The sequence below is a fragment of the Hyperolius riggenbachi genome, chromosome 7, assembly GCF_040937935.1.
Source record: "Hyperolius riggenbachi isolate aHypRig1 chromosome 7, aHypRig1.pri, whole genome shotgun sequence".
NCBI classification, from domain to species: Eukaryota; Metazoa; Chordata; class Amphibia; order Anura; family Hyperoliidae; genus Hyperolius; species Hyperolius riggenbachi.
This window is the reverse complement of record NC_090652.1, coordinates 234128512-234150384: the sequence shown is the minus strand read 5'-3', so window position 1 is coordinate 234150384 and position 21873 is coordinate 234128512. Positions and strand designations below refer to the sequence as shown.

Genomic DNA, 21873 nt, shown 5'->3' with positions numbered 1-21873 from the left:
TATCCCATAGTGCCATATCAATGCATGCCATGCACTGATAGTAATCAGAAAGTCTGAAATAGTCTGTATGCATGTTGGACTGGTGTGGCTCTGTAAAATGCATACGCTATAGGCTTACTTTACACTAGTGGTTCTGGATGTGTGCCTGGCTTTAGGCACATAAAAAGATGATTTGCATATTTGTTGCATCAAGGGAAACCACCGTTGCTCACTTAAAACTGTATTATTGCAAGGCAAAATTATATTCAGCTTTGATTTTCAGTAAGAGGGCTTTTTGGTCTCACCATGAGCTATCTCAGTATTCTAAACGCATCTAGTAACTTGGCACATGTATGTCTGACCATCACCAAGAGGTCTGGAGTACCAGATCATCTTGGCTAATCATAGACTGAGAGTATTGTACTCCTCCTCTTTACAACCTCCCCTCACAACCACCGCCATATGCTTTGTGTCTCAATCCCTTTGGGCGACAGTAATTGTGCATTATCACTTAGAAGATCTTAAGCTTTAATGGAAACTCAAACTGCGACAAACACTATTTTCTAAATACCACTAATTAATACTGGCATATCTGTGAGGGTTTTTTCCGTTTTTTTCCTATTGTTTTCCTTATTTTTATTGCGGTCTTTATCCCTGCTGAGAATGAATTGCCTATTTCCCATGTGAATAAAATGTAAGGGTAAATCTCACATATGGCATATTCTTAACCCCTTCCCGACCACCTAACGCCGATAGGCATCGTGAAGGCGGCAGCCCCAGGACCGCCTTGCGCTGAAAGGCGTTAAGAGCAGTTGGCGGAGATTAGCGATCGCGGCTAGCAGGTTGAAAAAACAAACAAAAAGACAGCCGTAAACACTTGTACAGCACTGCAATCTACTGCAGCGCTGTATGGTGTGACAGCTCTGTCACTGAGCTGTCCCCAGGGGAGGCACATAAAAGTGATCCCTCTCATAGGCTGATGGGGGGGGGGGATATAAAAATATAGAAAAAAGGACAAAATGTATATATATATATATATATATATATATATATATAGTCACAGCACCAATCAGATGCCACCAACAGAAAGAAAGCTCTGTTGGTAGCAACAAAATGGGGCCAGGTCCTTTTGTGCGCTAAGTAGTATGGCCCTGCAGTGAGCAGTTAAAGCTGCAGTGGCCTGAATTGTAAACAATTGCGTGGTCACTAGGGGGGTGTAAGCCTGTGGTCCTGAACTGCTTAAATTATGTCCATTAAACCATTGGAACTTAGATATTCTAATAGCCTGACTTCACACAACATGGCAATCTGCCATTTCTACTGCGAAAAGTGAATGTAAGTAGGATGCTCATGATGTAACTTCCCTACCCCAAGCCCTAAAAGTGATGATTACTTTTTTTTCAAGCGCCTGTGTATGAGTAACGTTTCAGCTCAATGTACGAGGAAAAGATCCGTTACAGTCTGAAACACATCCAATTTGGCAGCTGTGCAATCTCCTGTCATAAAATCTGACCTCACAAACACATTGGAAAAGTATCACCAATAGAGAAAGAAAGCGAATAAACAGTGAGAAAGAGAAGTAAAGGGACGGATGAGAGGCTGACTGTGCGTTTTGTCACATAGGCTCCTCATCCTGCCGCACAAAGCTGCAATCAAGACTCATTCTGTTCCTCCCAAAGAGGACCAATGAGGGTGAAAAAGGGGTCCCTTCTAGTTCGCACCATCAATGTAGCACACTGAAAACTAGAAATTCTTTCATTTCTCTGTTGCTGAATAGGAAGCTGATGATAATTTCTATCCCTTTCCTGCAAAATGCTTCACTGAGCTGCCATCTGTAATTTGGCTCCTTGTCTGGCCTCTTTTGAGCTTTGAATGGCGTTGATGAGTAAAGCAGAGTATGGAGCGACCCTGACCATGCAGGAAGCCAGGGGCTTTCTCCTGCCCAGCTGTGCTGAGATTATACACATGCCAAGTAACATGTCAGGGTTACAGTAGAGATGGCGAGAGCTTTTATTAAGTTTGCTTTTCAAAATGTACACAGACCATTGATGTCAGCAAACTTTTTTTTTTCTTGGTCGGAAAACTGAAGTTAGGTTTGTTTCATCATCAGAACATGACTAAGCATCGCTCTTTCTTGAGCTCCTTTTCTATTGATTTCTCATTGTGATTTAACTGCACAGGCTTGTGAATAAACTAGAAAGGAAGAATTTGAAACTGTGGAAACTTAAACTATAAAGGCACTTGTAAATGAATAGTGTAAAAAAAGGTCAAAATAGGGTGCAAAAACATATGCTAGCCATGGTCCAAAACCCCTCTTTTGTATTAGAATTCTGAGTGCTACAGTTGATAGCACTTAAAGAATAGCTTTAACCCAGGATAGAAATTCATACCAGTCAGCAGGGCCGGCTCTAGCGTGGGGCAAGAGGGGGCATCGCTCCCTTAAATAATTACTCTGCCTCCTCAAACAGTTGGGGGGGCAGCAAAGAGAGAAGAGGGAGCGATGGGCACAGCGGTGGGGAAGGGGGGACGTCTCCCTCCCCTTCCCTCACCTTGGGGCTCCCCCCCCTCTCTAGCTCCCCCCCCCCCCAGATATCAGCGGCTGGCAGCAGCGGCAGGACAGTTCCTCTCTTCCCAGTGTGGGAGAGCGAGAGATCTGTGCGCCGCTACTCTGGTCTAGACTAGACCAGAGTAGTGGCGCACAGATCTCTGTCCCACGCTGGGAAGACAGGAGGTGTTCTACCACCGCGGCCAGCCGCCCACCGCTCATATCTGGAGGGGGGAGCAAGAGAGGAGGAGCCACAAGGTGAGGGAAGGGGGGAGACATCCCCCCCTTCCCCACCACAGTGCCCATTGCTCCCTCTTCTCTCCGCTGCCACCCCACCTGGGGACATCTATACACCTGGCTATACTGGGAGTTGGGACACAGTAAGTCCTGACCACATACACTGGGGACACCTATACACCTGGCTATACTGGGGACACCTATAGACCTGGCTACATAGAATGGGGACATCTATACCCCTGGCTACATATACTGGGGACATATACACCTGGCTACATATACTGGGGACAACTATACACCTGGCTACATATACTGGGGACATATACACCTGGCTACATATACTGGGGACAACTATACGTGCATTTACTGGGGAAACACTGTCTGTCATTGTGCATTTACTGGGCGAACGCTGTCTGTCATTACGCGCATTTACTGGGGAAACGCTGTCTGTCATTATGTGCATTTACTTCATTTTTTTTATGTAACTACTTTAGCTGGTATAACTACATTACAATTAGCCCCACCCCATGACATCATGCCCACGCCCATTTTTGTGTCACACAAATTTCCCCGGCCATGATGCCCCCTCATATGTGCCTGTCTAGAACCGGCTCTGCCAGTCAGTAGCCCTAATTCCTTTCCCATGCTGAATTGCTACTTTTTTTTTTTTTTTTTTTTTTTTTTTTAGTAAAAGATTATCAGGGATGTCTGTGTGGCAGATAATGGGCTTGGTTCACAAAACGGTGCTAACCTACTTAGCACGCCTAAAGTCTTTAGACGTGCTAACCAGGGTGCTAAGTAGGTTAGCACCGAATTTCTGAATCAGATAATTCGGTGCTAACCTACTTAGCACCCTGGTTAGCACGTCTAAAGACTTTAGGCGTGCTAAGTAGGTTAGCACCGCTTTGTTAATCAAGCCCATTGTGGTGAAACCCATTCCACAGTATAATGTCAGAGTGTCAGGACCATGGCCCTGACAGATTCCTGTCTGTGAACCTAGTTGAAATGTGGGAAATAATGTCTGTTTCCAACTGCCAAGCAAGTAGTATCTCCCTTTTTTTTCTTAGCTGTTGTGTTTATAGCATGCATTTGAAAAGTTGTGAGCTAATTTAGGTGCAACATCAAATAGCGATATTACTAGCAATATCGGTAAATAACAATTTAAGCGCAAAGTTAAATAACAAAAACGATAACAAAAATGGTAAATAACCATTTAATTTGCGGTTTTACATTATCGGTAAATTTACTGATAATGTTAAACCTAACTATAACCTAACATCTCCCTACTCTCACACAGAACCCTCCCCTGGTGGTGCCTAACCCCAAGACCCCTCCTGGTAGTGCCTAACCCTAAGACCCCCCTGGTGGTGCCTAACCCAACCTCCCCCCCCCCTTTCGGTTGTTCCTAACCATAAAACCATCCTGGTGGTGTCTAACCTAAAAACCACCCTGGTGGTGCCTAACCCCAAGTCCCCCCCCCCCCCCCCCGTGGTGCCTAACACTAAGACAACCTGGATGGTGCCTAATCCAAAGACAACCCAGTGGTGTCTAACCTTAACACCCCCTGATCCCCTCTAACAATAATGGAATACATTTCAATCTAAATTGCAGCCACCTGCTAAATAGCATAATGGCTTTCTCAATTCCATAAATAACAATTGTGCGCACATGTATTGATAAATAAGAATTGCACCCATTTTTGGCCACAACTTGTTTAACTGCTCCTTGTTTATAGATTATGGCAGTTGGTGCTGTATATTTTAATGTCTTCCAGTAGTAAAGATAATGCTCACAGTGGATTAACAACATAAACAAATTATCAGTTATTTCTTTATCCTTCTTCTATTTTCTCAATGTGCAATGTATTCTTTTATTGTTTTTTCCCATACTACTATCTTTTAGTAAAGTTCCTCTTTAAAGCCATCTGAAACATTACAATATGAAAAACATTGAGACACTGGATTCAAGGGACATCCATCTTACCATCTTTGTTTGAATACTCATTCCTTATCCTTACTTATTTTTGAACTTCGCTTTCTATTATTGGCAGCTACCTTAATAATTACATTGACCAATGTCGAAAGTAGGAATCACATCCATTTGGGATAACACTTAAATCTGTTTAGGGAGAATACATGATTATTATGAATGAGGGCAGTGATAGCGCTATGCGCTACACTGCTGCAGGTAATAACGGTAATATTGCCGAGTGCAGCCTGCGCACAGCAATATTACCACAGCTTAGAACAGGCTTTCTCAACCAGGGTTCCCTGGAACTAGAGATGTCGCGAACCTCCGATTTTTGGTTCGCGAACCAACCTCTGCGAAAGGTTCGGTTTGCAAAAAAGTTCACGAACCGCAATAGACTTCAATGGGGAGGCGAACTATGAAAAATAGAAAAAATTCTGACGGCTAGAAAAATGATAGAAAATATGTTTCGAGGGCTCTAATACCTGGAGGCAGACATAATTGAGTGAAATACACATCAAAAGTCCCAGGCAAAAATCTAGATTTCACATAAGCCCCCTATTTTAGGCTCCCTCCTCCCACCCTCCTACCTATTCCCTCCTCCCTCCTACTGGGGGGAGGAGGGTCTCATCTGCCAGAGAATTATATTATTTCAAAAGCCAGTTTACATACCATAGCTGAGAATTGAACCAAGGTCTCACTGTGTGGGGGGCACGTACCTTAACCGCTGTACCACAACAGTACTAACTGAAGCTGGCCTAGCATTTACCATTTATGCTCAATCAAAGAGAAACATTAGGTTGCTTAAAGGGAACCTTAACTGAGAGTGATATGGATGTTTCCTGTTAAACAATACCAGTTGTCTGGCAGTCCAGCTGATCTCTGTGACTGCAATAGTGGCTGAATCACACCCTGAAACAAGCATGCAGCTAATCCAGTTTGACTTCAGTCAGAGCACCTGATCTGCATGCTTGTTCAGGGGCTGTGGCTAAAAGTATTAGAGACACTGGTTGAACTCGATGGACGTATGTCTTTTTTCAACCAAAATAACTATGTAACTATGTAACATAGGATCAACAGGCGATTCAGGCAACTGGTATTATTTTAAAAGGAAAAATCCATATCCTTCTCAGTTTAGGTTCCCTTTAAGGATTTGTAGCATAAAAGCCAACTCACATTGGCTGGGAATTGAACCCAGGTCTCACTGTGTGGTGGGTAAGTACCTTCACTGCTGTACCACAACAGTAATAACTGAAGCTGGCCTAGCATTTACCATTTATGCTCAATCCAAGAGAAAAATTAGACAGGACAAATAACATTTATATCACGCATTTCTCCTGGCGGACTCAAAGCACCAGAGCTGCAGCCACTAGGGCACGCTCTATAGGCAGTAGCAGTGTTAGGAAGACTTGCCTAAGGTCTCCTACTGAATAGGTGCTGGCTTAGATCCTTAAGCAGTGCCTGGATGGTGTAATGGTTAAGGGCTCTGCCTCTGACACAGGAGACCAGGGTTCAAATCTCGGCTCTGTCTGTTCAGTAAGCCAGCACCTATTCAGTATTAGACCTTAGGCAAGTCTTCCTAACACTGCTACTGCCTATAGAGCGTGCCCTAGTGGCTTCAGCTCTGGTGCTTTGAGTCTGCCAGGAGAAAAGCGTGATATAAATGTTATTTGTCTTGTCTAATGCTTGTTTAGGGGCTGTGGCTAAAAGTATTAGAGACACAGGATCAACAGGCGATTCAGGCAACTGGTATTATTTTAAAAGGAAAAATCCATAATCCATAACAAGCATGCAGATCAGGTGCTCTGACTGAAGTCAGACTGGATTAGCTGCATGCTTGTTTCAGGGTGTGATTCAGCCACTATTGCAGTCACAGAGATCAGCTGGACTGCCAGGCAACTGGTATTGTTTAACAGGAAACATCCATATCACTCTCAGTTAAGGTTCCCTTTAAGCAACCTAATGTTTCTCTTGGATTGAGCATAAATGGTAAATTCTAGGCAAGTTTCAGTTAGTGCTGTTGCGGTACAGCAGTTAAGGTACTTGCCCACCACACAGTGAGACCTGGGTTCAATTCTCAGCTATGGTATGTAAACTGGCTTTTGAAATAATGTAATTCTCTGGCAGATGAGACCCTCCTCCCTCTGGTAGGAGGGAGGAGGCAATAGGTAGAAGGGTAGAAGGGTAGGAGGGTGGAGGGTAGAGGTAGTGAGTAATATACAAGAGCCTAATTAAACTCTCCCTAGCAGAGTGTGTAGCAGAGTGTGTAGCAGAGTGTGTAGCAGCTGCCCCTTAACTAATTAGTGTAGGCAGACGAGTGAGTAAAAAGGCTCAAGGACCTTGCCTTTTATAAGGGGGGGTGGGGCTCCAGGCATAAGTGCAGTCTGATTGGCAATAATGTGCCTGCTGACTGTGATGTAGAGGGTCAAAGTTCTGCTCCATAGAGCATTATGGGGCGAATCGAACTTCCGCAAAAAAAACACCAAAGTTCGCCTGGAACCGTTCACCGGCGAACCGTTCGCTACATCTCTACCTGGAACCCGAGGGTTCCTTGAGGACTCTGCAGGGGGTCCTTGATATTTTCCCTTATCGTGGGGAAAGTATGATAGAGCACAGTATACAGTAATAGATACTGTAAATAGAAGCCCTAAATTGGTGGTCAGAATAATAATGAGCATATTAATAAAAAGCACTAGAATAAGGAGACAGAATAATGAGGGGCACCTGGACACTGTATTAGGGAGTAGTGAAATAAACAGCCACACCTACTTTTAAATCTATGCCGCCTGCAAAATAAATGCAGGGATTCCTTAAGATCCAAAAATTATTTGCAGGGTTCACCCGGGTTAAATAGGTTGAAAAGGGCTGGCTTAGAGTGTCAACCCCTCTGTTATATATTCAATTTACTTTATGCTCTGAGTTTTTTTTCCCAGGCTATACATTTTCATTTTTCTACAAAATAATTTCTCGGCCTCTGGCAACAGAAAAAGTACCAACAAATTGTTTATTGTAACTTATTTGTCACTCAGCTATCATTCCCCTATTGTGTTTGAAGCGGAGAGAAATAAGAGAAGGGGATACGTGGCAATGACTGCAAGCCAGATAACTAGAGATTAAGGTGTGTGTCTGGGGGGGGGGGGGGGGGGGTATCCCGACTCTGGTTCCTTATTTGTTCTCTTATGATTTACCTTTCCTGAATCCCTGGCCCTTATGCAATTAGCTTTTCTCATGAGTTTTCTCACAGCAGATGTTTTTACACCTTACCAAAGAGAAAACCTTTTAAGTCCTCAGTAAGCAAGAAAATGCTGAAAGGCGTATTCTGTATTATAGATAAGATGAAAAACAATCTCTTGGGAGAAAACTCAGGAGGAAAGTAATTTAAATAAGGGCATTTATCTCATGAATTAGCTCTTCTCATACTTATCATGACAATTAAGTTTGATGGTTTGATGAGATTATTCAAGAGAAAGGTTTTGCGACTGAACTCCAAGGTGAGATTCATGGAAAAAGTTTTATGCATAAGACCCATAGGACTTAATTCACTAAACCGTGACAACTCATATCATGGCCATGCTAGCGTTTCCATACACGTTTTTGCACGCAATTGCAAATGTTCACACGAAAATTCGCACTTGCGCGTGGAAACATGAAAAAGCTATTGTGGTTGTGATATGGGTTATCACGGTTTAGTGATACAAGCCCATAGAATCTGATTATAGAAAAGCCACACACCGGGAAAAAATTAAATGATCAATATGTTTAAATAGCAGATTATTTCAAGTTGGTATTTCCATGTGTGAATTGGTAGCTCAGGTTATCCATATGCAGATTTGGAAAATGTAATCAGTCTCCAGTTACCAGATGCTGCACCGATGGGTATCACTGTAGTATTTATGTGGGTTTCTGCTCAGATCCTACAACAAGTAAGCTGAACGATGGGTTTCCTGCCAGACTCCTTTAATCCATTTAGGCAACATCCCAATAATGATTCTGCCAATGTAAAGAACTAGAGGACATCATTTTAATAGCTCTTTGTATGCAAAGTACTTATAACGGAGTGGACAATAATCTGATGCATATGCAAAGCTGCTGTGCAGCCTTTTTCTGATATGGACATTGAAAAGCAATGCCAGTGGTTTTCTATGGATCAGAAACCATTTATGTGCTTTCACAATATCTTTCTTCACTACGCTATACCTCTTTCTAAAGGGAACCTTCAGTGGAGGAAACATGGAGGCTGCTATTATAAACCTCTTTGAAAATTGCTGCATTCTTGGCTTCTACACTTATCATTTCAGCTTTGTTGTCTTCTGACTCACTAATCTGGAACAAGTACATAGCCATTATAAATGAATTAAGAGCATTGGATCTGAATATCTGCACTAGGTAATCAATGCTAGGGACGCTCATTCAGATTCAGTGAAAATGAAATTTCTGCATTTACGATCGGAAGTCAGCATTTCCGATTGGAAATTGGAAATCAGATTTCTGCTGCGGAAGTACCACATTACAGCAACTCAGTCATTTTAGCCCAATCTCAGAACTCTGAAGCAACGGTGTAATGATCTGCTCAGCTGCCTGTGCAGGCAGGCAGCTTTTTGACCATTGTTTAGGTTTGCATGCTGCAGGACTCTGGAAAGGAGAGCTTTTGTCAGTTTTGCAGCTTGTGCTTGCTGAGGAATTTGCATACGTTGTCATGCAAATTGCCTGGCCACATTCATTGGAGGTGTGTACTATAAGTACTATGTGTTTCCCACAATGCTTGGCTGGTCATAAGGATTCCTTCCTGTGAAACACTCCTGGAGGAGTGTCAGCCTTACTCTTTGTTTGAAGTTCAGCTTAGAGTAATTTCTGAAACTGCGCTAGGCAGGTTTCCTTAGTGCAGTTAGGATTGCTTATCTGTTTGTTTGTTCTGTTGCGATTGTCCTGTCCCAGCGGTGGTCGACAGGAAATCGTTCTGATCTCTGTTCTTGGAGTATAGCTGGTGCAGCGGTTGCTACCAGCTATCTCTTCTGTTCTGTCTCATTTGGATCGCACTAGCATCTTGCGCTAGCACTGTGGATCCTTCTGTTCTGTCTCCTTGGATCGTGCTAGCCACTTTCCGCTAGTGCTGTGGATCCTTCTGTTCTGCCTTCCTGGATCGCACTAGCATCCTGCGCTAGTGCTGTGGATCCTTCTGTTCTGCTACTCCGTCTGCCTGGATCGCACTCACCTAGCGCTAGTGCTGTGGATCCTTCTGTTCTGCTACTCTGTACCTGGATCGCACTAGCATCCTGCGCTAGTACTGTGGATCCTTCTGTTCTGTCTTCCTGGATCGCGCTAGCCACTTTCGCAAGTGCTGTGGATCTTATCTCTCGCTTGTCCCTGTTTTCGTGTGTCTGTCTTGTCTGCTACGAACGCTTGCTGGAGGCTCGGTGAGGTAACCGTTAAGCAAGCGCTCGCGTCCTCTGTTACATGTTTGTCTGTCGATGGTTAGTTAGGCGTGCTTGTCTCTATTGTGCTTATCACGTGGAGACCGCGCATGAATGCGTGCACTGTTGCGAATGAGTGCGGTGTTCGCGTTCAGTTAGCGTTTGTTATTTTCCGTATCTCCTCATTGTATGATTTGCTGTGCCTTTGCTATCCTCGTATTCTGTTCTGATCTGCCTTGTGTCACTTTTGGCAATCGCCTTTCTTGCGGTTGCGTTTCTGCTTCGTATCTGCTGTTGTGTGTGCGCTGTCGCGGGGTGGCGACTAGATTGGCGCACACACATACAACCTGTCCCTTTGCTCGTTCTCATTCGCAATCGCTTCTCTTGCGATTGCGTTCTGCGCTTCATACAATTCCTGTCTGGCATTTGTGGAGGTACAGAGGATTGGTTCATCTGCACTCCTCAGCGCCATCTGCCGACAGGAATTTCCCTCTATGGGTGCGTAGCACCTTTTGCTGGGTTCCTGCAATTATACGCTTGTGGAGGATTTCCGCCGTATCAGCGCACGCGTTGTGCGCTGATCACGGAGAAAGTTCCACAATCATTACAAACGGACCAATCAGAGAATGTAGAGTCAGCTCAAAAGTGTTTGGCCAATCAGAGAACGCAAAAAAATGACAAAAAGACTCCTCAGAAAACATAGGAAATCCTCAGAATTGGTATTGGCAGAAATCAGAATTCCCACAAATACTGTAGTTTAGAGAGCTTTGTGGTGTCGACACTAAATGCACCAAATGGACCTTTAGGTGATCGAGCCCCTCTGCGGTGTTCACACATGGTAGCAATGTTCAATATAAAGTAGAAAGTAGACGATGCACCATCCACAATGCTTAAAGGTTTATTCGCCCACCATCACCAGCACAAGGAAAGATAAGCAGCATACAAGTGACGGCCTAACAGCCGTTTCGCGATTACTCACTTCCTCAGAGACCAATGTCACATGACACAACGTCACGTGACATTGGTCTCTGAGGAAGCGAGTAATCGTGAAATGGCTGTTAGGCCGTCATTTGTATGCTGCTTATCTTTCCTTGTGCTGGTGATGGCGGGCGAATAAACCTTTAAGCATTGTGGATGGTGCATCGTCTACTTTATATAGAATTCCCACAGAATTGGAAATCGCTCTAACTGACGCAGACTAATTAAAGGTAGCACAAGCCAATAAATAATTTATCTAATTTACCGTATTATAGTACCTTTATTTAAAAAAAAATGATATGAGAAGCATCAGTGCTACCCAAGTGTATTTTTCATTTAATGTTATTAAACTGGCTGGTTTTTTTTTTTCAATCTGCAACTAACCATGAATGCCTAGAAAACCCTGGAGGTTTAACCAGTAATGTTTTCCTAAACATGAAAGTAGTACTTTTCATTTTCTGCCCAAGTAAATCATGTCCAGTAGCACCCCAGTAACTCTAACATTCCCTTGGTCAATGAGATGCTTCTGATTTGATGCAAATCTTATACAAATGTATGCAGCTTGGAATGGGGCTAAGGTGAAATGAAACTCAGCAATTCGTCTTTGCTTCTTTGTTCTGCTACCACTGGTAGCAGAACACCATTCAAACAGTTAAACACCTCACTTTCTACTGCAGTGGGAAGCTTAGCGCTGATACCAAAGTTGAGGCAGTGATTACATTATCGTGTTACTTTTCTTATCAGCTACTATTCTAAACATTGCTAGCAGTGTTTCAGCCGAATACAAACAAAACGTGTATACAGGAGAAGACACATTATCACTAGATTCATTATAATGTATAAATACAGCAGCTATACAGTGAATTACAAAAGCAGATTGCATAGCAGATAAATTGTACTGTGGGAACTTTTAATTTGTTAACAGGCAATAATACATTTGCACAAAAGCAACTATGGTAACTGTATGGGTAACAAAAAGAAGAAAACACATTTTTACTGAATGTTATGTCACATTTTAATCTAATTTTAATGAATGCAGCATACATTTGACCAAAATTACCATATATTTTGCATGAACTTATTAGCATCTCATTAATCAGCCTGAATTCCTGCATGATCTACACATATCAGGAAGCATTGTAGCCCTGGAGGTCTAATCACTTGAAGTTCTCTGAAGTTCTCTGCAACATGACACACCCAGTTAGCAGCGCTGCTACTAGTGTTGGGCGAACACCTGGATGTTCGGGTTCGGGCCGAACAGGCCGAACATGGGCCAGATGTTCGGCATGTTCGGCCCGAACGCCGAACTCAATGGAAGTCAATGGGACCCCCGAACATGCCCATTTTGGGGGCCCTATGGGGTCGCAGGCATAAGGGGGGAGCATGCCCCGATCGCGGGGGGGGGCGGAAATTCCCCCCACCCCCTCCGCTAGCGCTCCCCCCTCTGCCCGCTTCCCCATAAAAAAAGTTTAAGGCAAGTTAAATAGTACTTGGTGGCTGGCACTGGCAGTGGAGTGAGGAGGAGGAGGAGTCCGAGTAGCAGAGTGACGCGTTGAGGCCGGGCAGCGGGCGGTTCAGCGGTAGTACCCTTGTGGTACTTCCGCCCTTTCTTTGACCTCACGTCCTCTACGTGATGACGCATACGAGGGTACGCGTGACGCACACAACCATTCAGTTGATGATGCAGGGACACTTGCATTTTATTGTATAGGACTAGTAGACCCAAGCCCGTTTAAAATATTACATTATTTTCACTGGAGTTCCTCCTTAAGTTTCTCACACTAGCATATACAAATTTCTATAACCTAACCCTCATAAAGATTGCTGACCTAATAATCAAATACCTGAAGCAGGTCATTTTGTCGCTCACTCTAACCCCCGTTGCCCCTGACCTGGGCTCTGCCATAGACATAATGTTATCAAGTTTATAGCGGTGCAGCTGAATTTCAAATTTAACCCAGGTGCCAGCAATTGTCAGACTCCTAACTACTTGCCCCTCCGAGTTGCTTTGACTTGGAGGGGAAATAGTATTCAATGCCACCCGCTATTTCAGCAGCATCAGGGTGAGCTGTCATTCATCTCACCCTGCCCCCAACTGGCAGGGCAACAGTATAATATGTACTGCCAAATACCACCCACAACGTAATCATTGCTCTAGAAATGAATGTTTCCTCTAATTCATTCTAGTTGCTTCTTTCTAAACCAGCATTCAGGACCTTATGAGGTTTTTTTCTTGCCTCTGGAACTTCTCATCCCTTGAAATGTTCAAATGCAACCTTAAAACGTAACTCTTCAGGCAAGCATACGTCCTCATCTTCTACATTTTCTATTAGTCTAGAATTCACCCCTTTGTCTTGCTGTGTAACTGCCATAGAGATGAAAACTCATCATGTGATACAGAGCCCTCCTCCCTGCACCCACATAACAGTGCACCCAGACCAACCATTCCCAGACAACACCACATGCTCTGCATTGGTGCAGATGCCAAGGCTATTGCTGTATGTGCATCATGTGGACAAGGAAGAGTAGGGATCTGGACTGTCATACCATATCAGTAAGATACTCAGATGCATATATATTGTGCAAATTAACTAGGCAGAGCTATTGTGTAGCTGTAAGCAGAAAACCCTGCTAACATATACAATGCAAATTGGATTTCAAAAAACTACAACAGGAATATATTATGTTGCAAAATACTGACATATCTCGTTATATCCCAATGAAGTATCTACAAACACATTAACAGGACAGGCAAAACTAAAGCATGCAAGTCAGCATAATCACTTACTCTGTTGGAGTCGATTCTTGCTCTGGAGGTGTAGATGGGAGGTGGGATATTGAAGGCCTGAGGGACAAGATACTCTTCAGCATCTATCATGTCTTCCAAATCTTCATCATCCAAAAGATTTTGGAAAAACTTGCTATGATTAGGACTGGGAAGTTTCATCCGATCATCGCCCTAAAAATAATATTTCATCTTCAATTTAGAATAACTTTTCAACGCTTTGCAATTTAAAAAGTACACAAAAGTGGGTGGAAACATAATATCAAAAATATTTTAAGTATTTTTTGCTTGCTGGTGATTTAAAATGCATTTTATTGACAAGTTTGAAAATATCGCTTAGGGGAAAACGTTAATTGCATACGGGCCCCAGTGTTGCATCTATCCCTCTATTTATCTATCCATCCATCTATAAATTCATTATACTGAACCCTATAAGACCATAACAATAACGGTAGCAGTAAATATAAGCTGTAAGTTCAACACAAATCAGAAAAGGTTATACAAGTTTATCAGAATGCACCACAGAGCAGAATTAAGTAGCCTAAAGAATATCTCCGAAAACAGTCCCTCCAGCACTGTATAATTTGATTTATTCCAGGGACATATTGACTGAATCAGAAAAGCTATGCATCAAATGAGGCTGTCCACATTACCTCTTCTCCATTGCTTTATCTCTCCCTTTCTCTCTGTCTATCTCTCTAGCAGAATCAATTTCTGGACAAGCTTTGACAGGGTCCAGCAACTCCTTGTGTGGATTTTTTGGACTGTTACAGTTTGACATGGTAGAAAAAGAGGCAGCTGAACAGTTTCACCTTCAAACTTTGCACGGCTAAAGAAAGGATTTCAGAGCCTTATTAGCAGTCCAGTTCAGCCTTCATCAGATCCTTTGTGGTTTAAGGGGAAACATTCATCCATATTTAAAAATATAAAATCATATTTACATTTAAATACCACCTAAGGCAGTGCAGAACGGTAGACTGCTTGATGCTAAAGTTAATCCTGTTGCATTAATACAAACAGCTGTATTTTCTGTAAATCTGCTCTCTCAGTCCACATCAGTCCCTCTGAGTCAATGGGGAAGAGGGGGAAAGGTATTTCTATTAGGGTAGGTTAGGTAGGTCTATTCGGTTAGTGAAGACATGCACAAAATGCTCTCTATAGAAGCTCCAGGCACCACAGCTTCCAGTATGGCACCCACAGCAGCCAGTATGTCCCATAGTGGTGCCACAGCTGCCAGCATGGCACCACACAGCATTTATCTGATATGCTGTTTTGTCTTTTTTTTGTATTAATTATTGTATTAATGCACACATTTTGCTGGGCAGGCCCGTTAAGCAGTGCTGCTCGGATACCCCTTTTCAAAATCTGAATTTAATTCGGATCCGAATACTCAGATATCCAGATCCGAATTGGATATCTGAATCTGAACTTTTGGGTATCCGAGTAAAATCGTATATATCCGAACACAATATGCTGGATATCCGGTCGGATTTGGATATCCAGACAGAAAACCATAAGTGGCCTGAAAATGGCTTAAATTGCTTCCAAAACTCTCTCTCTCTCTCTCTCTCTCTCTCTCTCTCTCTCTCTCTCTCTCTCTCTCTCTCGGACTGAATGTGTCCGAAAGGGATTTTTACCATTGAAGGGATTTTTGCTTCTTCTTGGATATCCTAACTAACTATCCTCCCCGATTTCGGATTTTCACATGGAAATCCAAGTTTGCTCGGATAGTGCTATTCGGATTTACAAAGATATCCAAATTTTCCTATTCAAAGTTCGGATAGTGGAAAAAGTTTGGCTTATCTGGGGGGTTCGGATGCCCAAATGTTGGATGAGCACCACTGCTGTTAAGTTCTGGTACAAAGCTGGATTGCCCAAAAGTGCCACAGATCTCTTAGGATCCTAGCAATGCCTTTGGTTCACAGCAATGGGGACTATACAATTAAAAAAATATACATATAACTAGGCAACCATATGAGGTCCACATCCCCTTCCCTGGAAGAAAGACTGTTTCTGCAAATGTTTCTGCACAACTGCTCTGGCAATCGTTAATGTAACTGGCTTCATGTCTAGTGTCTCTATAAAGACCTTTACATCAGCTCATCTCCCAATTTTCCTCTCTTCTTACATGAAATATTTAAAAAGGATGCAATTACTCCTAAAACACACAGAAGTAAATGTTTTAATTCAGTTTATGTAAGGAAGTCAGATAAATTGTACAGCTCTTCTTTAGGACTTTTTCTCTTGTCCTTTAATAAGCACAGGGCCACCTGCAGCAGGTCTTGTGATGCTAAGGCAATTACATTCCCCATCCTTAATATCATGAGTGTGAAATTGCAGTGCTCTATATGATCACAGCTTTACATTATCTTCCACTCTGCACAATGGCTGTAACTTATAATCGATAGGGACAATGGAGACATTCAACTTCCCAGTAACAGCACGATGACTACAATAGAGGAACTGACACCAATGTGCTAGAATAGGTACAATGAGCTTAGATGATATTGTAGCAACATGACAATAAAAATGAAATTGGTTGGTAGGAACTGGAAGAAGTCACAGCCACATTCAAGAAGCGCTAATCCAAGCTTTCTTGGAAATAGTACATCTATTGTGTCTAGGCTATTTATCTCTTGTGTGAGTAACAGAATGATTGAAAACAGCACATACCACACTGGACAGCTTTATTACAATACTGTATTATAGCATTTCTATAATATGTACAAAACATGATTGCCCACGTGCCCATTCAGGTATCATTCACTTAAGAGTCATCAATGTATATCTGTATAATTTTGTTTTCAGTGGATAGTGGGAATATTTATTGAAGGGCACCTGAACTGAGAGGAATATGGAGGCTGACATATTTATTTACTTTTAAACAATGCAGATTATTTGTCTGTCTTGCTGATCCTCTTCCCCTAATACTTTTAGCCATAGACCCTAAACAAGCATGCGGATCAGATGTTTCTGACTAAATCTCAAAGAGATCAGCAGGGCGCCAGGTAACTGGTATTGTTTAAAAGGAAAGAAATATTGCAGCCCCAATTTACTTCTCAGTTCAGGTGTAATTTAAGTAAGGGAAATTCTACCTTAGCATATATTCAATGCAATAGTGCCCACTTTCGATCATCCAGACATGCAGTTCTTCTTTCAATTTTAGCTGTGACTAAAGGTACCCATACACTACACAATATATTTTCCCAATTAGACCTTACATTCAATAAAAACGTCTATTTTACCTGTATAACAAGGTATCTTTGAGGATCTCTTGCCATTCTTGAGAACTCAGCTGCCAATTCCTTAAACCTGGGACGACTGTCAGCATCGATCATCCAACCTTCAAGAAAACAGGTGGAATATAGATTAATATACACAGACAAATTTTTTTGATAGCTAAAATGTAGGCTAGGGAGCCCCAGTATCGGGATACCAATATTTCCCACCAATAAAACTACTCATCAGCAAACTGAAAAAAGCTCTGGTGGGAAAATCATATTCAAATTATCCCGCAGAGCTTATTTGAATTGAACAAAGGACCCCCATTTGCAGCAGATGAGTAAAAAGTGTGGAAAGATAGAATATATAAATAAACATACATTTTAGATCACTATAGTATTTAAAGAGACTCTATAACAAAATTTTCAGCCTCATTTCTTCTATCCTATAAGTTCCTATACCTGTTCTAATGTAATCTGGATTACTGCAGCATTTTCTAGTTGCACTTTCTCTGTAACATATCTAATCTTCTTTTCCTTGTCAAGCTTTGTCGACCCAGGGAGGAATGGGCTGCCTCTGTTAGGGACAAGTTATGCACGCCCTCTCCAGACTCTGTGTGCTTTGTTTATTTGTGTGTAACACTTTGCTAACAGGCCTCATTATTATGTACAATGTTTGGTCTGAATGACCTTTGTTGCTGTTCTGAAAAAGTATGGCTGTCGGCTACTTCAGACTCAGAAAAGACAATAGATGAGTGGACAGATTGTGCAAGCAATCGGGAAATCGTTTTTATCAGTGACTAGTGTCTGAATTGACATGAGGGTCTTTGCTGATCCCTCCCCCCCCCCATGGTATATCTCCAGTGGGGTGTAGCTATCTCATTCAGTCTCAGATACTATATATTGTTTTGTCACTAAATGAATCCTCCACAAGTGTCCATTCAATAGGTAAATGTACACATAGATTATGCCAATACCTATATATGTTTAGGGACATCAGCTGTTTCTCCCCTTTGGGAGAGGGGGTCAGTGATGAACAGAGTAGTCCCTTGGCATATAAGCACAGCATAAACCTCATAGGGTTCAAACACATACAGGTATATCTCCTTCATAGAAGGTAAACTGGGGTATAAGAAAAACTAGTGCACAAGGGTGCATAAATACATATATACAGTGCCACTCTATAATTGTTTCACCCCCAAAATGGGGCGTAGTCAGGAGAAATATAGTGCACAAATAATAAATATCAATCCCCCCACCAAGCAACAGAGTTTCCCCCAACAACAGCCCAAGTCAGAGCTCTAATTCCTTCTGGTAAAAAAAAAGGAAACATGGGAAAGAAGTAAATTCACAACTCGAGACTAATTAAATGTTTGGAGAAATTGGTCAACTTAAGTTATGCTAACTAAGGTAATATGTGGTTTCTAAGGTGCTGTAGGTGCTGTTGATTTTGATTGGATTTAACACCTACTTATTCATATTCAGCATTTGCACAATATTTGAATTTTCTTGTTTTACGTATTTCACAAATTTTTGCATTGGCAAATTTTCTTTGTTGCTAGAATAGTAATATACTGTAGACTACTTTGGATAAAAAAATGGATGTATACAAACTGCCAGAGACTGATTAAACAAAAAATAAAACAAACCACTTAACTGCATGTTGGAATTTATTCCCAAAAAAACTTGTTAATATTAAAATCTATTGTTTTTTTCTAAAGCACATAAAGATACGGTTGTGTTTCTAACCTGCATCCCAAAAATTACTTGACGATAGGGACAAACAGGAGGGGTCAAGCTTGATATTCAGTGTAGATGTTTACTTTTTATACTCCGTAGATGAAGTCCCATGTACTGCTCTATAAATGCATGGTAAAACTGAAAAATTCTTCTTTATCTATATTTAATTACCTAGTTCTGCCATTTTTAAATGCAAGTGATACTAACATTGCACTAATTAACAGTGCACAATGTTGTTTGATTTGTATACTTTACTATATACATGCATTATATTTAACCACTGCTGGATTTTTACTACGTATATCTACACCCCTTTATACTTCACTTGCAGATCAGGGGAGTAGATGTACGTATTGTTTACTTACCGCCACTGTTCACGATCGGTGCGCTGCTCCCATTTGCATTCACCGCAATTCCCCCCGTTTTCTAATCAGTGCATGGGAAAAAGTGTTCCAAAACCTGATCACAGTGCCTGTGATTAATAAAAGCCGGCATCACTAGATGTCGGTATTTATTCACTAAGTGAAAGTAAACACACAACACTCACTAGTTCCTGTCTACTGTTTACAGTACTGGAGAACTAAGAGTGGAGCTATCTTGTGGCCAAAGAGTAAAAATACACTGAAATACACTAATATACAATATTACATTAAACATTAAATACCTCTTTATTATTGTTTAAACACTTTCACCCAATCCCATAGTTACCAAAATAAAACATTTGTAAAAAAAAAATAAAAAAAAAATACTTAAATAAAAAAAAATAAAAAAAAAAAACCCTTTTTTTTAATATGTATGTCATGAGGGTATATTACTGTTATTTTTGTAAATAAAAGCTTGTAATTATTGATACAGTATAAAAAAATACTAAACTGAAAAAATACACCTGTATTTCCAAATAAAATATTATCGCCATACATCTAGGGACACGATTTAAACATTACAATAACAACAACAATAAGAAAAATGGGCAAATAAAATGTTTTGGTTTGATCTACAATAGCACATTTTATTTTTAAACTAGAATGGCTAGAAGCTGAGAAATAATGATTTTTTCAATTTATTTTCTTCTTCTTCCCTGTAAAATACATATCATATAAAAAAATCCTTAGCAAAAAGTACTGCCCAAAGAAAGCCTAGTTTGTCCTGCAAAAAAATAATAAACGGATAATTTCAATGTTATAAGTAGCAATAAAGTTATTGGAGAATGAATGGGAGGAGCGTGATGTGAAAATTTCTCTGGTATTGAAGGGGAAAAAAAACTGTGGTTTGGAAGTGGTTAAAACACCACTTTCAAACCTGGTGCCTGGTTCCTGCATTTCCCTTTTCCCAGCAGACTGGGAGTGGGCTTGTCCACAGAGCAGATTATCTGACCTCCTCCACTTCCTTTTGCTGCTTTTGTGACAAGCACTGTAGCTATAGTTTTTCCCTGTGTAGCGTGTAATAAAGCATGACATGCTTCCCAAGTCCTCCCCCATGTGTTTTTAATCATTCTGCCCCGTGAATAAAAATTAATTGTTCACTGCTTTTTTATTTAACCCTTTAATAAAGGGTAAGGTGTGTAAAAACTTAAAGGAATACTATCGATTCACATATTTTTTTCAATTGACACAGGAATTGTTTGGGAAGTGCTGCTAAGTACTGGTGTATACATTTTAGTAACAACTTCTTTGTTTACTGTTAGCAAAATACTTTCAAAGTTTACTGACGCCAAAACTGACGGCTGACTGAGCCATGAGGAGAGGGGAAATTCCCCTCACACTTGATCAGTTAACTCTATGTGTAGCTGTGTGTGTCACAGAGAAGAGAGCTCCCAACAGCTGCAGCTCCTGTGTCCTGTGTTTCTGACTGACCTGTCTGAAGAGAGCAGAGGAAATGTAACTAATTCTCACAGCTTTCCATATTGTTTTTGCTTTCAGAGTTTGATATGTTTGATATTTGCTTTCTGTAGTCTGATTTGCAACTCTGGCTGTGCATTGAAGCAGACACCCCTTCTGCAATTGATTTGTCCCAATATAGCTAAATCCTACCCTCAATAAATTACAGCCTTTGCCTCTGATATTTAACATGAAAAGTAGGAAAATGTTTACACAGCTACTTAGACATGATTTGTACATTGTCATTTTAGAACACTTGGGTTTCGATAGTATTCCTTTAAATGCATTTTACATACTGAATGCAAATCGGAAAATAAGACTCAGTTGTAGTTTAGTGTAGCAATCCATATTATAAAGACTAAGGTTACATTCACAGTGGTGTGTTGTGTAACACAGCTTGCTGCACTGCAATGCACCACTTATGTGTGTGACGTTCACAGTGTGGCAGGTGCATTGCGGTAGAAAGAGTGTGGCATCGTAATGCACTGCATGCAGTGAGTTACTGCAAAAGGCACGCATTAATGACTACAATGAAGCATACTTTTTATTGACTATATGTGATGAAACACGCGGATAACATGCGGTGCCGCTTCCCCAATCCATTGCATTGTGTTCCTGCTGCTACAGGGAACGCAACACAATGGCCACTCTAAACGTAGCCTTAAACTTTTAAAGGAGGGAGGTTAGTTGATCTTTTACTACTACTTACCCTACTGATGTAACACAAGTTACACAATTACCATGGCCCATGCTACCTAGGTAACAGTCGTGTAGTCAGTAGCTAGTATAAGGCACACTGCTCAAATATAGACACTGCAACGCAGCCATTAGCTAGGTAACATAGCTCACACTAATTGTGTAACCTGTACTACAGTGGTGTAAGTACTTGTGAATTTTAAGCACTTCCACTGTGTTCCAATATAAGACAGGGGACTGTAGCAAACATTTATACTTTAAGTAAATCTGAGGTTTAAAAAAACAAAACACACCTATACTTCCCTAAGAAAAAGGAAAGGCTCTGAGTCCAAATGAGCCTTCCTGTTCTTCTCAGTCCCTGCGTTCCAGTGCTGGATCCCCGATAAATTTCCCACCACAAGAGGCTTTGGAAGTGTTTGGGAGCCTAAGTGCATGC

The 21873-nt window shown here is 41.4% G+C and overlaps 1 protein-coding gene across 5 annotated transcripts in view; it reads right to left on the bottom strand.

Annotated features, from left to right (window-relative positions):
• The window catches only part of ERBB4 (erb-b2 receptor tyrosine kinase 4), a 1342090-nt gene that overhangs the window by 52059 nt on the left and 1268158 nt on the right, over positions 1-21873 (bottom strand). For all 5 annotated transcript variants that reach the window (XM_068245390.1, XM_068245391.1, XM_068245392.1 and 2 more), the window contains 2 exons: positions 17149-17246; positions 13907-14077 (listed from right to left, as the gene is read on the bottom strand). In XM_068245390.1, coding sequence (XP_068101491.1) covers positions 13907-14077; positions 17149-17246 — 269 coding nt within the window. The remainder of the gene's footprint in view (positions 1-13906; positions 14078-17148; positions 17247-21873) is intronic.